General features: G+C 36.3%; 1 protein-coding gene across 1 annotated transcript in view; it reads left to right on the top strand.

The window, feature by feature from the left end:
- smchd1 (structural maintenance of chromosomes flexible hinge domain containing 1) overlaps positions 1-17,537 on the top strand; it is a 509,382-nt gene that overhangs the window by 448,524 nt on the left and 43,321 nt on the right. Inside the window, 4 exon segments of the mRNA XM_051928888.1 lie at positions 4,199-4,318; positions 10,846-10,931; positions 15,046-15,168; positions 16,716-16,906. Coding sequence (XP_051784848.1) covers positions 4,199-4,318; positions 10,846-10,931; positions 15,046-15,168; positions 16,716-16,906 — 520 coding nt within the window.

The raw sequence follows: 17,537 nt of genomic DNA, 5'->3' as shown, positions 1-17,537 counted from the left end.
AATCATCCTGAATATAGACCTGTTGTGCAGCGTTCTGATGCTCGGGCCCACAAGCATGCCATATTCACGCCACAATACAGTCTGCTAGCACAACAGCCATGAAGAAATGTCTGCCAGGAAACGAGCAGCTTTTCAACTAATAAGAATTCCTGCCCATATACAAATGTTAATTTTTACAACCTTGCATCAGTATTTGTTTGTTTGACCACTATTTGGGGAAAGTTGCGTCAGCAATGTGCTCACAGTGGAATACTGTTTTTCAGGTGGAAAACAAAAGTTATCGAAATATAGGAGTACTGTTTTCTCTATATTAAACATCACACATATTGAAAGACATTATAACTTTCACCATATGTACTTTTATTGGCGGCGATCTTAAATTAAGAGCAGCTCCTGAACAAGTTGAGTTTGCTTTTTTTTTTTTGCCTTGGATATGGTAAATTAAAAATTACTGTTCTAATAATTGCTGTGATCATTCCTTTCAAATCCTATATAATCTTTTACTTTTAATTCACATTTCAATCATCTATTATCCTGATGAAGTTTTTAACATGAAAAACATCATCTTTTGCACTAAGAACCACAACTGCTTTGACATTAGCACGCATATAATATGCAACCTCATTGAAGTTGAAGAAAAATACATACAGTGCATCCGGAAAGTATTCACAGCAGCGCATCACTTTTTCCACATTTTGTTATGTTACAGCCTTATTCCAAAATGGATTAAATTCATTTCTTTCCTCAGAATTCTACACACAACACCCCATAATGACAACGTGAAAAAAGTTTATTTGAGATTTTTGCAAATCTATTAAAAATTAAAAAAATTGAGAAAGCACATGTGCATAAGTATTCACAGCCTTTGCCATGAAGCTGAAAATTGAGCTCAGGTGCATCCTGTTTCCCCTGATCATCCTTGAGATGTTTCTGCAGCTTAATTGGAGTCCACCTGTGGTAAATTCAGTTGATTGGACATGATTTGGAAAGGCACACACCTGTCTATATAAGGTCCCAGAGTTGACAGTTCATGTCAGAGCACAAACCAAGTATGAAGTCAAAGGAATTGTCTGTAGACCTCCGAGACAGGATTGTCTCGAGGCACAAATCTGGGGAAGGTTACAGAAAAATTTCTGCTGCTTTGAAGGTCCCAATGAGCACGGTGGCCTCCATCATCCGTAAGTGGAAGAAGAGCATGGTGGCCTCCATCATCCGTAAGTGGAAGAAGTTCAAAACCACCAGGACTCTTCCTAGAGCTGGCCGGCCATCTAAACTGAACGTTTGGGGGAGAAGGGCCTTAGTCAGGGAGGTGACCAAGAACCCGATGGTCACTCTGTCAGAGCTCCAGAGGTCCTCTGTGGAGAGAGGAGAACCTTCCAGAAGGATAACCGTCTCTGCATCAATCCACCAATCAGGCCTGTATGGTAGAGTGGCCAGACAGAAGCCACTCCTTAGTAAAGGGCACATGGCAGCCCGCCTGGAGTTTGCCAAAAAGCACCTGAAGGACTCTCAGACCATGAGAAAGAAAATTCTCTGGTTTGATGAGACAAAGATTGAACTCTTTGGTGTGAATGCCAGACGTCACGTTTGGACGAAACCAAGCACGGGTCATCACTAGGCCAATACCATCCCTACAGTGAAGCATGGTGGTGGCAGCATCATGCTGTGGTGATGTTTTTCAGCGGCAGGGACTGGGAAACTAGTCAGGATAAAGAGAAAGATGACTGCAGCAATGTACAGAGACATCCTGGATGAAAACCTGCTCCAGAGCGCTCTTGACCTCAGACTGGGGCAACAGTTCATCTTTCAGCAGGACAACGACCCTAAGCACACAGCCAAGATATCAAAGGAGTGGCTTCAGGACAACTCTGTGAATGTCCTTGAGTGGCCCAGCCAGAGCCCAGGCTTGAATCCGATTAAACATCTCTGGAGAGATCTTAAAATGGCTGTGCACCGACGCTTCCCATCCAACCTGATGGAGCTTGAGAGGTGCTGCAAAGAGGAATGGGCAAAACTGGCCAAGGATAGGTGGGCCAAGCTTGTGGCATCATATTAAAAAAGACTTGAGGCTGTAATTGCTGCCAAAGGTGCATCAACAAAGTATTGAGCAAAGGCTGTGAATACTTATGTACATGTGATTTCTCAGTTTTTTTTATTTTTAATAAATTTGCAAAAACTGCAAGTAAAGTTTTTTCACGTTGTCATTATGGAGTGTTGTGTGTAGAATTCTGAGGGAAAAAAATGAATTTAATCCATTTTGGAATAATGCTGTAACATAACAAAATGTGGACAAAGTGATGCACTGTGAATACTTTCTGGATGCACTGTACTTCAGTGCAGCCAGTATTACTTCTGAAGGTGCCTGTAATCAACTTAACTTCAAATTCTTTAACTCTTTGATGCCTTCTGGACTACCCCCTCACAAAGAAACCTGAAATGTGGTGACAAATGTCCTTCAAAACAGTGGAGATTATCTCACAAGATCTTTTTTTTTTTTAATCTTACATTGATCTCTGCACTGAGAACCACACTATGGCTTTTAAAATTCAATACAGTGATCCCTCGCCATATCGCGCTTCGCCTTTCGCGGCTTCACTCCATCGCGGATTTTATATGTAAGCATATTTAAATATATATCGCGGATTTTTCGCTGCTTCGCGGGTTTCTGAGGACAATGGATCTTTTAATTTCTGGTACATGCTTCCTCAGTTGGTTTGCCCAGTTGATTTCATACAAGGGACGCTATTGGCAGATGGCGGAGAAGCTACCCAGCTTACTTTTCTTTCTCTCTCACTTGCGCTGACTATCTGTGATCCTGACGTAGGGGGTGTGAGCAGGGGGGCTGTTCGCACACCTAGACGATACAGACGCTCCTCTAAAAATGCTGAAAGATTATCTTCACGTTGCTACCATCTGTGTGCAGCTTTTAAGTATGCTGCACGGTACTTCGCATACTTAAAAGCTCAAAGGGCACGTATTGATTTTTTTATCTGTCTCTCTCTATCTCTCTCTCTCTCTGCTTCTGACGGAGGGGGTGTGAGCTGCCGCCTTCAACAGCTTTGTGCCGCGGTGCTTCGCATACTTACAAGCCAAACAGCCCTATTGATTTGTTTGCTCCTTTGAAGAGGAAGATATGTTTGCATTCTTTTAATTGTGAGACTGAACTGTCATCTCTGTCTTGTCATGGAGCACAGTTTAAACTTTTGAAAAAGAGACAAATGTTTGTTTGCAGTGTTTGAATAACGTTCCTGTCTCTCTACAACCTCCTGTGTTTCTGCGCAAATCTGTGACCCAAGCATGACAATATAAAAATAACCATATAAACATATGGTTTCTACTTCGCGGATTTTCTTATTTCGCGGGTGGCTCTGGAACGCAACCCCCGCGATGGAGGAGGGATTACTGTACAGACAATTTCACCTTCACCCAGTCTGAAGACATTAAAGTCATGATATGACATACTTCTTTTCAAGGTAAGGCAGACAATCATAATGTGGTTTACAAAGAAGTCTTTTAAATAATTCTAACTTCTGTATAGTTTGACTAAAATGGTTTCACTTCACCTACTATGTTTCTTTTCAGTCTTTTGGTTTGATGTGATATTACATTCTTGCTTTAGCTTGTGCTTCTTTTTCAATGTTCTTTTTTTTTTTTTTTTATATTATCGTTTTGGATATCCACATTACACCACCTCTGAGTACATTTTCAGTTACCTTTTATTTAAGGACTGAATGTCCATGTGTTCCACTTGTGGTACAAAATCATAAAATGTATGCAGTAGGTCTAATTAACATATTATTTATAAAGTCATCTGTGTTGTCTTTCTTGTTGAATAACATTAGTTCTCATGTAAATAATTACAATGAAATGTTTATGGTAGTTTGTTTTTTTTTTCCCCTCATTTTCATGCTTTATCCACTGTGCAGGTAACACTACTCCAGTTAGAGTGCAAGTATTCAAGTATAAGGAAAACATTCTGAAAAAGCATGAGAATTTACACACACATCATTAACATTTTGGCAAATGCCCTGCATCTATTTTTTACATTTTAAGATATCTTTTTTAATGATACTGATTCCTTTATGTTATAAAGATATTAAAACAGACATATATGCTGTAGTAAATTAATTGTTGAATATCCTGTTGCTTAGTTTTCTTTTTTTTTTCTAAACTAAATTTTCTGTTATATTTTTCTCAGATGTTAAAAAGCAGGCGCAAATGGCAACCCTGACAAGAGAGAAGGACCAGCTTAAGCAGTCCATCGGTGCCTACAGGAGTTTGTTTGACACAACCAAACAACTACTTACTGAGATAAAGTGTATGTTTTTTTTAATTAATAATGTTGTATTAATAGAAAATGTTTGTTGAGGTGTTTAGGAAGATTCAGTTAATTCTTTTTGCAAGATTCTATAGCAAGATCAGACAACTGATTTATAATTTTAAATTAGATGGTCTTTAGTAGTATAGAAATTGGCATATGATTTATGTTTTACTCTAGACAGAGTGCCTGGACATATTTGTAAATTGGGATAAGGAAAGAAAGCAAATATTTACGTGTTTTTTAAATGTTGACCCCTTTGTCAATGCTGGTTGAAATGTAAGTGTTCTGTCCATCATCTACACTGCTTCTCTGATATATATCATTTTCTCTGCTCTCATGAATCAAGAATTTGGTCTTTTTTTTTGTATGATTGGATTACATAATTGCCATAACTCCTTGCAAAGTTGGATCCTTGAAAATTACTACTTTGTGTTTCCTGTTTTAGTGTGGCTTTTATGAATAGATGTTTATTCACACATTAATAAACTGTATGGCTTGTTAAATAATTATGGCTTATAAAATGTAACATTTTTTGTGGATAGTAAATGTAGTGTACATTGTCATGTGTACACAGTGCAATAAAATTATCTGTATGTTTGACAGATAGTCTTGCTCTGTTAGTTACTTTATATATGACATCACCAAAATAATTGATGTTGTGTGTGAATGGTGTGTTAAACAGCTGAGTTTCTTCCAGTTTCAGGAAATTGATGCCAAACATTTTTTGCATGACATTTTTTAACCACAAAACTGACTGAGGTTTTGAAGTGGGTTGGGGTAGGGGAGTTAAAGAAATTACCATTGCTTCTTAAAGGTTTGGCAACACTGTACACCACTTTTGGACCCATATACAGTACATTTCTCAGAAAATTGTCCAGATGAAAAAAAATGGAGAAAATCTCTTTCTTGGAACACAACCCATGGTGAGACAAAGTGATGCAGTTTCTGACAAAAGCTGCAATTCAGCAAGACAAAAAAATTATCATTCAGATTAGTTGCAAAGAAAACTCTGTACTTGTGTGGCCTGAGATGAGATGCCTCTTTGGCCACTAGAAAACTTTGTGTGTGCTGATAAGTGTTCTCCAATTAGCCCCAGCACTCTCCTTCTGCCTGATGGGAACTGTAGTGCCTGTGTTAGTGCTGGTTTTTGTGTCCCCCATTACGTTCCTCTGACATACCGTATAGCCTGTATTTCAAATTAGTCCAACAGCAATACAAATTTTGTAAAATTTGGTTCATCCATTTTTGTGTCATTTGGGGGGAAAAAACAGACAAGCCAGACAGCTTACAATTTTATTTATAAAGATTATGGGACCATGTGGTAATCTTTGTTTTAGTTGCTATTCCAGCATCTTTAAGCTGTAATTTTGTCGCCAGCCCCCTGGCCTATTAAATAAAAAGACTTTTAGAATGTTTGGCTCTGAGATTTGTTAATTGTCTTTGGAAAAGCTATTCTAACTGGAAACTTTTAACGTTTTAATTCGAATGGTATATCAAGATTTCCTTTGTTGTCTAATGTTATCCGCGGAAGATGTTCTACTGTACATTACCACAAACCCTCAATTTTTGTTGGTGGTTTGTCTTTCTGTTGCAAAAGTAAAATTCATTAGTATAACAACTAAAATATCCATCCATCCATCCATTTTCCAACCCGCTGAATCCGAACACAGGGTCACGGGGGTCTGCTGGAGCCAATCCCAGCCCAACACAGGGCACAAGGCAGGGAACCAATCCTGGGCAGGGTGCCAACCCACCACAACAACTAAAATATGAAAAATGCAATTAAAGCATATATGACCAAGAAAGGCTTTTGGGTCTGAAAACATTCAGACATATGTTATTTAATTTAATTTAATTAAACTCCATATTTTTGAGATTATCTTTACATAATCCATCCCAAATACTGCTTCCCATCATTTCTGGTACTTTTTCATTTATCAGTTAGGAAGTAACAGAATTAAAAGCAAGTACATTAGACTGAGTGTTAATCAAATTAATGGGTATTTTTCAGATAAATAATTAAAAATAGATAAGACAGATGGAAATATCCAATTGAGAATAAAATAAAACCATTTTCAAACTGTCATACTTAAAAAATACTTGATATAACTGTAGACTGGTAAATTATTTATTTTGTTGTTTTTAAAATGAAACATTTAGATTATAATAGATAATTCAGGAGCAAACATTACACAGTTACATGCGTAAGTAATAACAAAGACTTAGATTTTAAGTGAGGCAGTTTGAAAACAACAGAATAAATGCAGTTTTACAGGATTTCACAAATAATTCATTTTTAATTGATTGAATATGTTGTTCGGATTTAATCTTGTAAGTCGGAGACTTGTAGATCGTCTAATTAGTGTTATCATCAGGGAAGAGTAGTGTTTCTTCCCAATGAAGAGGCATATCTGCGAGAATTAAAAGATTTGTTGTTTGGTTAAAGTAAAATCCCGCGAGAGAAATTTTCAAGCCGCGCAAGACAAGACTTTATACAAAGAGATCTGGAAAAGTCCTGCCCACATCTAAAACATTTACAACCACGCATACAGTTCAATCATTTGTGTGAATGCTATTGTCAGACACAGTTCATGTAGAGAGAAAGAAATGATATTCATTCATGGGCAAGTTATATGTTGCATTGTCACAATGTAATTCCAAACACTGAATCAAAATTCAATGCGATATTGACGAAAAGGTAAAAGCGAAAAAAGATCAAATATATGGACATAGGTGATATGACAGAAGTATGTAGATATTGTTTGGCTTTAAACTGATCATCTAATTTGTGTTGCCATCAGGGAAATGTAGTGTTTCTTCCCAATGACGAGGCCTATCCGCAAGAATTAAAAGATTTGTTGTTGGGTGAAAGTGAAATCCACATACGTGAGCGGCAGAAACATAAAGTTGCTGGCACTTAGCGCAGTTAGGGCGCTTGGTGAGTGAAGCCCCCCTAGTATTTAAAAATGAAAAGGTGGGATCTGGAAAATAAAATATAGTCAAAGTAAAAAGTATGTGAACCCCTAGGAATTATCTATATTTATGTCTAATTCCCATATAAAACATTTTTGTATCTTCATGTCAGTCACAATCTCCAATAACTAAAGATACACAGATTTTCAGTGAATTTTTGACCACATTGAATAAATCATTCAAACTGTGAAACTGAAGGTTGGAAAATGTAAGGGAACCCTAAGCTAATGACTTTTTAAAAAGCTCATTGCAGTCAGAATTTAGCACACCTGGAGTCCATTTAATAAAACAAGTTCAGAGGTGTGGCCTAGAATTACTTTGATTCATAAAAAACACTATAACGTTTGAGTCTGAGCTTATGACAAGATGCATATCCACATGGGAATCCTGCCTCGCACAAAAGAGCTGTCTGAAGAGCTATGATCGAGAATTGTTAATCTACATAAGGCTGGAAAGGGTTACAAAATCATCACAAAGATTTTAGATATTCATCAGTCTACTGTTAGGCAAGTTGTCTATAAATGGAGACAATTTGGTATTATGGCTACTCTGCCTAGAAGTGGGCGCCCTGCCAAGATGACCCCAAGAGCACAACACAAAGTCAGCAATGAGGTAAAGAAGAACCTTAGTGTGACAGCAAAGGACTTGAAGAAGTCATTAGAACTGGCAAACATCTCTGTTCATGAGTCAACAATACGCAAAACATTCAACAAGAAAGTCCATGGCAGGACACCAAGAAGGAAGCCACTGCTATCAAAAAAGAACATTGTTGAATGCCTGAAGTTTGTGAAAGAGCACTTGGACACTCCACAATGGTACTGGAAAAATGTTTTGTAGAGTGATGAAACCAAAGTTGAACTATTTGGGAGGAACAAACAGAACTTCATTTGGCGTAAAAAGGGCACTGCATATCAATATCAAAACATCGTCCCTACAGTAAAGTATGGTGTAGGGAACCTCATGATTTGGGCCTGCTTTGCTGCATCAGGGCCTGGACAGCTTGCCATCATTGAGGGGAAAATGAATTCACAAGTTTATCAACAAATTCTCCAGGATAATATGAGGGTGTCTGTCCGTCAACTTAAGCTCAGAAGAGGCTGGGTGATGCAACAGGACAATGACCCCAAACATCTCAGCAAATCCACAGCACAATGGCTTCAGAAAGAACAAACTCCGCCTTTTGCAGTGGCCCAGTCAGAGCCCAGACCTCAATCCTATTGAGATGTTGTGGAATGACTTGAAGAGAGCCATACACAGAAGACAACCAAAGAATATGGAAGAGTTGAGGTAGTTCTGCAGGGAAGAAGGGACTAAAATTCCCCCTGCATGATGTGCAGGTCTGATCTGATCTGAAGCGCCTAATTGAGGTCATTGCTGCCAAAGGAGGGTCAACCAGTTATTAAATCCCAAGGTTCACTTACTTTTCCCACTACCACTGTGAACATTGAATACATTTGTAAAATAAAGACATTAAAGAGTTGAATTTAATTTTTTTGTGCCATTGGCTTAAGCTCATTGTGTATATCAGTACCTGTGACTTAGATGAAGATCAGACCACTTTTTATGACCAATTCATGCAGTAAACCAGATAATTCCAAAGGGTTCACATACTTTTTACTAGGGAATCCATTCCCGGGAATTCGGGAATCCCGAGCACGGGCATCTCACATGTGAACAGTTTTAGAACTACTGACACTTATTTTTAATAAAACTACTGCAATATGTTGACACAAATAAAAGACTAACCTTATCTACAAGCAGTTCATGCTGTCATATAAGTACATGTATCTTTAGTTGTGGTAATAAGAGCGTAGAAAGCACAGCGTCCTCAGAGGTGGCGCAGTGGTAGTGCTGCTGCTTTGCAGTAAGAAGACTGTGGAAGATTGTGGCTTCGCTTCCGGTTCCTCCCTGTATGGATAGCACTTTGAGTACTGAGAAAAGCGCTATATAAATGTAATTTATTATTATTAACGTGTCCAGCGTGCAGTCGTCCAGGCAAGAACGCACCTTCGTGCAGAAGTATGCCAGCCGCTGAGAAAGCACGCTCTGCCTCCACTGAAGTAGGCGGCACAATCATCAGATACTGATATACTTGTTCTAAACAACGCCCGCGCTTGCCGTTTCTCTGAAACACTGCCATTTCAGCTTTTACTGATGCATCCAGTTTCTTGTCATCAATCTGTGATGGCAAGTTTCTTGGCACAGATAATGCGGATGCAACAGACTGACGCATTGCAATTTCAAGTTGCTGTTCAAAGCTGTTGTCTGATGAAGTGCAAGCTGCAGCAATGGCGCCCCTTTAATTATTTTCAACTATAACTCTGTTATTTCTTGACCGATTTTTACACACTATATATGCGAGAGAGGCCGTTCTCGTTTTCCCGGGAATTACAGCAGTTTCATTCCCGGGAATGAAAAATGTCCTGGAATGGAATGGAATGGATTCCCTACTTTTTACTTTGACTGTTTCTGTAGTTTGTTACAATCTGAATTAGTTTTACTTGTCCAGTAAATATTATAATTCACTATGTTACTAACCAGCTAACGTCTCCTCCATGTACTGATAAAAACCTTTATCTTACAACAGTAAATGTCACAAGCTTGAAAAAGTGATTTTCTGACAAACTTGTTACATTGCTTTAAACATTTTGTGCAAATAATAATAATCTGAATAATTTTAGTTTTCACTAATTCCTTTGGGGATTTAGTAATGAATTGATTTTAAGCAATATTCATTTTTGAGTTTCAGAACAGAAAATATTAAAGAATAATATCCAAAATACAGCATATTAATGATAATTATTAATACATGTTTTTATATTCTATATAATGTTAAGTCAGTTAAAATACCAGAAATGATCAAAATATATTTTTTTCCATAAGGAGTAAAAAAACAACAAAAAGGAAATCATTTTTATTAATCAAATTAATATTACTGACTTTTGAGGTTTAACAAAACTCTTATTTTACTGACATTCTTTTTTGCATTTTTGTTAGCGGATGTTAGTGTCCATTACTGATTTTAGATAGCCCATTTGGCCATCTCTGCTTCATTCGTGTTCTTAACACTGGGAATTATTCTTTTTTTATTTGACTTTTCTTCACCTTCTTCTATTGAGCTATAGCTATATATTATTTTCAGCTAGACTGGGAACAAAAGCGATCTAAAGTTTACTTTTTGCTGATTCTGCTTGGTACTGTAAAATTCATACTATAACACTTCTGAATGCAAGATACAATTAGTAAATAGGCCATCTTATTAAACAGTTAAAATAATTAGCTGTAAGAGTGATTCATGGATTTGTGAATCTGGATGGAATAAAAACCTGTAGCAATACCACAGTGGTATTTCAAAACTGAATTTTAAAACCATTGATCTAGAGCCAAATCTATAGAGGAAGGTTACTTAGATAATTTTGCATTGTGATGTATGTATAATGATTGACATGTGATTCTGGCTGTCCAGTTGCAAAATTTTGATTTTTATTTAGTAAAGAAAGCTAACTGGTCGCACAAGATTTATATAACTGTACTTCATTACTTTTTTTCAGGTCAAGCAAAAGAAGCAGCAAATAAGGAATCTAATTTGAAATCACAACTATTTAAACGTAACATAGATGTATCACTGTTAAATTCAGTAAGTACTACATGTTTTAATTTGACCATGTAAAGTTTGATGGCTGATTTCAGCACTCTCGAGCCTTTTCAATTTAACTTTTTTTTAAATGTACAAATTTTTATTATTTAAATATATATAATATGTCATGAATGTTTTTTGTAATGCATTGTTTGTTGTTATTAAGCATATGACAGAGCTGACATCTACAGTATGTGAATAACAATTCAGCCATCTTCATACACCCAGATATTTCTTATGTTACTATTTTATCTATAACTAAGCTGAGACAAACCATACAAGAGTTACAACACAAGGCTGTCAAGAATTAAAACAGAGCAAAGGGCGACTGAAAAAATGGAATATATGGTACTGTATTATAAAAACCACAGTTAAATTGAACATCATAAATGAAATGCTGGAAGACACCTTTACTAAAACAACAAAACAAAATCCAAAAATTATAATGTCCTCAGCATTAAAACAAAAAGTAATCAAACAAGAAGTACATAAAACAAACAAACACACAAACAATGTGCTTTCCTGCTTAAAGCAATTCATTTTATTCGTGGAAAATATTCTGCTTCGCAGTCATGGTATGTATTAATTTGCCACATGAAGTTTTGTTCAGTGTATCCATGTAGTTGCAAGAAGGGAGAAAAAGCAATAAAAAAAAAAACTTTTTTCAGATTCAGGCATTTTAAAAGGAGGTAGGAAGTGCACTTCACCTCACCTTTTAGCCCCAAGGGTGTGGTTTCCTCTAGCTTTTATTCACATTATGAAATACAAATATGGCAAACCTAACAAGTGTGTAATTCAACTATAACTAGTCAGTTTTATTTAGTTGATGCTGACACATGTCCGAGATTGTATGGTGGCTGCAGCCAGAAGGCCAGATGCAATTTGGAACTTAATTGTATATACTGCAAGGTTCCATTTAGCAGAAAAGGGACTTATTTGTCATGAAACTACAGTGTCTGTGTGTGATTCAGTATGTGCAGCAGTATTCCATTTAAAAATATATTGAGTGTAGTTTGCATAAGAAAAAATATGATTTGAGTGCAGATTTGCTGCAGGCGCACATTCTGAATCACATATAGTCACAATTGTTTGATGGCAGATGCATACTCAATATCAGATGATTTCATAGCCTACTGACAGCTATGCCACTATATCAGACAATTGGCACACATTTACACAATGCATCATTTGTTACAAGCTATGGCAGAACATAACCATTGTTGAAACAGAGTTGCAGAGAGAAAAGTGGAAAAATATGCCATGATTGTGAAGAAATAACTTTGAAAAATACCAACCTCATCATTTTAAATATTTAGATTTCACCCTGTTGTAGCTGACATTTTTTATATCTAGGTTTTAATGGAAAATTTCCTAAATTGACTGTATTGGGCGAAATTATCAATTTAGTTTAATCATTTATATTGTTGGTTAATTTGTTGTTTAAGTTTTATTTCTTTATCGATTATAATATATCATTGTAAATTGTTAAATCTTTTCACTTGTTGCAGTCAACTTTTGTTACCTGTCCTACTGCGTACACTTACTGAACAAATGGGCCCTAGCCCTAATGTTACTTGATTATGTTTACCTCTGTTGTAAGTCTGGATAAAATTGTCTGCCAACCAAATATATGTAAATGTAGTAGCTTTCAGAATCTGTCTTACTCTTACTCACTGATAGTAATCTTTAAAAGAAAAGTGTATTTTTATTTATTAATGTAAACCAGGTGGCATGGTGGCGCAGTGGTAGTGCTGCTGCTGCCTCGCAGTTAGGAGACCTGGATTCGCTTCCCGGGTCCTTCCTGCGTGGAGTTTGCATGTTCTCCCTGTGTCTGCTTGGGTTTCCTCTGGGCTCTCCAGTTTCCTCCCACAGTCCAAAGACATGCAGGTTAGATGGATTGGCGATTCTAAATTGGCCCTAGGGCGTGCTTGGTGTGTGGGTGTGTTTGTGTGTGTGTCCTGCAGTGGGTTGGCACCCTGCCCAGGATTGGTTCCTGCCTTGTGCCCTGTGTTGGCTGGGATTGGCTCCAGCAGATCACCGTGACCCTGTGTTCAGATTCCGCAGGTTGGAAAATGGATGGATGGATGGATAATGTAAACCACACTACATTCTCCTCCAAGCCTGCTTATCCCCCTCCCTGTGCCAGCTTACATGCATGAATGTTCCAAAACAGCACTTTTATTTTTTAATTGTGCAGACCCAGCAGCAACTCTGCAGAGGGTGGGGGTGAAATCGAAAGACCCTCTTCAGCATAGTAGGGAATGAATTGCATTATTGCTGTCATCTTTCATTCTTTATGTAAATGCATGCCAAACTTAAACCATTGAGTTTGTGGCTTTAATTAATGCATCCTGTATACACAGTATATGTATATATATATATATATATATATATATATAATATACACACACACACTGACACACTCTATTTCAAATGAAAGCTGCTGAATAATACTTTCCTGATGCAAACATAACAAGAAGATGTGCCAGGCTAATAAATCTAACAATCTAACATGTTATGTCCCAGGCCTACCTCCTATTTGTCTGATGGGTGTATTGACTGGCAAACTTGTTTAATTCCCCTATTGTGCTCGTAATAAGCTATGAAAAGGAAATTGATGTGTACCATAATATAATTATTGTACTTAGTGTTTTGTGACACAGATCAGTAACAAAGTTGATGTTTTCTAAAACAATTTTACAAATGTCATTCTTTAGTATGACGTGTCCCAAGCCAGATTACTTCACTCTTCATCTTTTTGTGTTGTTTTGCTTTTTTTTTTTTTTGTGTGCAAAAAATATCCACATTACACATCTAAGCCATTTTAACAGACTCTTCTTAATCCCAGATAAGGTACAGATCCACTTTGAGGTCCTCTTGTTTTTTTCTGAGATGGTAAGTGGGTTAAGCCAAACTCCAGTTAAACCTTGCTTAAATGGTCAGTTCTTCATCATTTGTCATTGCCTCCTGAATCTTTGGTTCAGATGTTGGCTGAACTGTCCATTCTAGTACCTAAGAGTAGTTTAGCAGCCCTTCTGTGTGAGTGAGAGAGTGTGAATTAAAAAATGAGAGAAGACCAAGGACACCCACTGCTTTGCTTAAATCCATTCCCTTGTGTATATGGCCATTAGCATGTCTTAGGGAGGATCCTAGTGGGGGTCATCTCATAAAGTTGAAGATTTTTGCCTCTGACCCCGAGTGAGGTGAGATGAGGACAGTGACATGAATTTAAAGGCATTGGATATAGCAGATAAAAGATCATTGGAGCTGCTTGGAAGCAGCCATGGAAGATGGGAGCAGCAGCAGTGCTGGAGGATGGCCAAAATAGCACTCCACTAAACTTCGTGTGAAACAGCAAGACTCTGATACTGCATTTCATAATATATTAGTCTCCTAGTACAAGTGATGATAATAGGTCGGTTGAATAATACCATAACAAAATCACAAAATGAACATTTATCAGCTTACTATTTTGTCATATTGTATAACCACAAATAAAGAGTATTTAAAAATATCTCAACACGAAATACTCAGTTCTAAAAGAAGAACGCAAATGAATATTAATTTATTTCAAATTTTTTCGATAGTAAAGATGCTAAATTGTATTTTATATAAGTAAGTGATTTGATTCATAATAATCATAATGATGACTCCTTCAGTAATATGTAAAAGTTCACACCCTTTAAAATGTGTTACCAAAAAATCAGCTAATGGATCATTTATAAAGTGCTCTAGCCTCCCTTCTAGCCCTTAGGCAAAACTGAAAAGTTGTGGTTTTACTTGTATACAAATGAACACCGTGTATCTAGAACATTGTAGGGTCGAAGGTCCTCCCCCAACAAAACTGAAGCAAGCTAGCAGTACAGTCATAAAGAAAATTTTACATCCTTCAAAAAATATTTTTTATTGATTAAAATTGCATTGAGCATATAATGGAAATTTACAAATGCAAAGACCGTACTGATATGCTAACACCATCTGGTACGTTTCAAGATTTTTTTTTTTTTATTTTATTTATAAGTTGCTTTTGCTAGCAAGATGTACCTTGTGTCACTTTTGAACAATGTAACTTCTATTACAGTATGTAGATGCATATAATAACATTGTTTTTCAGGTACAACAGACTGAGGCACTGATAAAGGATATGTTAGCTGAAAAAGAAAAAATAATGAAGCAACCAAGAAGAGTATGTGCTATTCCTAACACTCCTAAAGGCAACTCCAATGTTTTAGGGAAGGTATGCATTTTCTAGGAAAAATTCAGCAGTTGATTTAAATTAATTGAAAATCTAAAAGTGCATGATATAATTTAATAATATTCTTTCATTTATTAGACTCTACGCATATTTAAAACATACAGCAATAATTCCTTGTATTTTATCTTTTTTGTTAAATAATTTTTTTTCCCAACTTTAAGAAAATTATTTACATTTTTAATATGAGAATTATCAAGGCAATATAAGTTTGACATGTTGAATTTATTCTAGCAATGGTGTTTCCTAACTACTTTAAACACATGTTATCACTCAATCAGTTAGAACAAAAGAATACTGTTATTAATTATGTATTAACGTTTTTATCATTGTCAGGTTTAGTTGATGGTCAATGAGTGTTATTTAATATAATTTAAATAATGCTATAAATGACCGTCATCCCAAGCTGGGGGTATGGATTTGGGGTTTCGGTTTTAGGGCTGTGGGAGTATTGGGGTTGTTATCCCTCTTAGATAATCACTAACAATTGCCACCTGAGGGTAGGATTTCTTTGAGAGGTAGGTGGTGTGTTCTTCTTGGACATTTGCCAACACAGGTTATAACGAATCAATGATGATTGGTGTAAATGCACATAGCAACCCATCACAAGACACTCCACAAACAGTGAATCTTGACCCTGTGTGACCCAAATTCAGATAGCATGCAACCCGTTTTTAGATAGTTTAAGAATCTGTGGTATAATGTTTGCTGCAATTTCCAGTCACCCACAACACATCTGTGTCACAACATCCACATCTTGGCTTGATAGAATAAAAGCTATTCAGTGGTTTCTTTACATTCTATAATATTGAAATAATTTTGTTAAATATAAACTGTTTGGCTCACCTTGTGCAATGCAGTACATATTACTTTAAGAATTTGCTTAATAATAGATTTTATTTATATAGCGCCTTTCCATGCTCAAGATGCTTTCTTGGCTCATACTTTTTTTTTTCTTCTTCAAGGGGGTTTCCTAAAAAGAAATAATGATTCTAAGGTGTAGGGAGGATGCTGGCTACAAAGGGACCTTTTTGAATATTTTTTTAAGTGACTATTATCGTTCTAAAATAAGTGTTCCAAAACTGGTGTTTTTCACTTTGCATGGTGATTGAAGAGTGCAAGGCAGAAAGATTACATTTGCAAAAGATAAGCTTTATATTCCATGGCTTTCTTGTAGTGATCAGACCAATAATCTTGGCCTGTTTAGCCAAAATCAAGTAAATGTGTTTTGTTTGAGCAGAAAAAGTAACAAGTACAAAGCAAACTAACCTTGGACTGCTACCAGTCTTTTGCAGACCACATTTACATGCACTCCTACACTGTCACACTGGCTGTCAAATTATTCAATAAACAAGATATTAATGCTCATGTTACAAATGTTTAAGCAAGGTTAAAAATTGTGGGTAATAAATACATTTTCCTTTATGTATATTGTATTAGCAATAGATGTCATTCACATGATGTTTTTTGTTTTATTTTTCTGAATTCCAAAAATAATGTGTACTTGTATTTTGTTTATTTTTCAATTTAAGATTGCTCATTTGGCACTAATTGAAGACAATGAAGCAGCAAAAGTAATTTCTTGGCATTTGGCCAGCGATATGGACTGTGTAGTTACTCTTACTACAGAAGCAGCTCGTCAAATCTACAATGAAACTCAAGGTCGGCAGCAGGTGCTTCCCCTTGATTCCATCTTTAGGAAGAACCTTCCTGACTGGGCAAGGTATAAAACCTTCAGAAAGATCTATTTTCCTATTTGCTGATTTTTTTTTACTCTGACTTTGTTTTGTCTTTAAGTAACTTTCTTGAAACCACATAAACTATTATTCTAGATTATCTTAATGCTTTTGGAATTACTAAATGAATGAAGGATACTATGTTAGTCTGCTGTGCATATGATCATGCCGTTTCAGAAATGTTCATTAATGTGACTGCAGTAGCTTGAACAGCAAACAGGTGGAGCAGTGAAACATTGAAATGGCATGCAACAAATTAAGATAAAAACCTATATTCAAACCACTGCCAAGGCTCAATGACAGTCCTATCTTAATCAAATTATTCACACACAGAAAGTATAAAGTAAAGTTCTTTTGTAGAAAATAAAACAGTAATAATAATCAGTATTTTTCAGTTATAACTTTCATTCCATTACAAGAGCATATTACAAGAATAACCCATAAAATGCATAACTGTAGATGGTAAATATACTGTAGATAAATAAGTTAAAACCGAATTCCATCCTTTTCATAAATATTTTCTGGCATGAGAGTGACATAGGTCATACGAAAAGACAAATTCTCCTTGGGGATTAACAAAGTATATCAAATAAAAATATAGTTTTCAGATTAGGCTAT

This window comes from Erpetoichthys calabaricus, chromosome 6 (genome assembly GCF_900747795.2).
Source record: "Erpetoichthys calabaricus chromosome 6, fErpCal1.3, whole genome shotgun sequence".
NCBI lineage: Eukaryota > Metazoa > Chordata > Cladistia > Polypteriformes > Polypteridae > Erpetoichthys > Erpetoichthys calabaricus.
The sequence above is the reverse complement of the archived record's forward strand: the minus strand, read 5'-3'. Positions and strand labels throughout refer to the sequence as shown.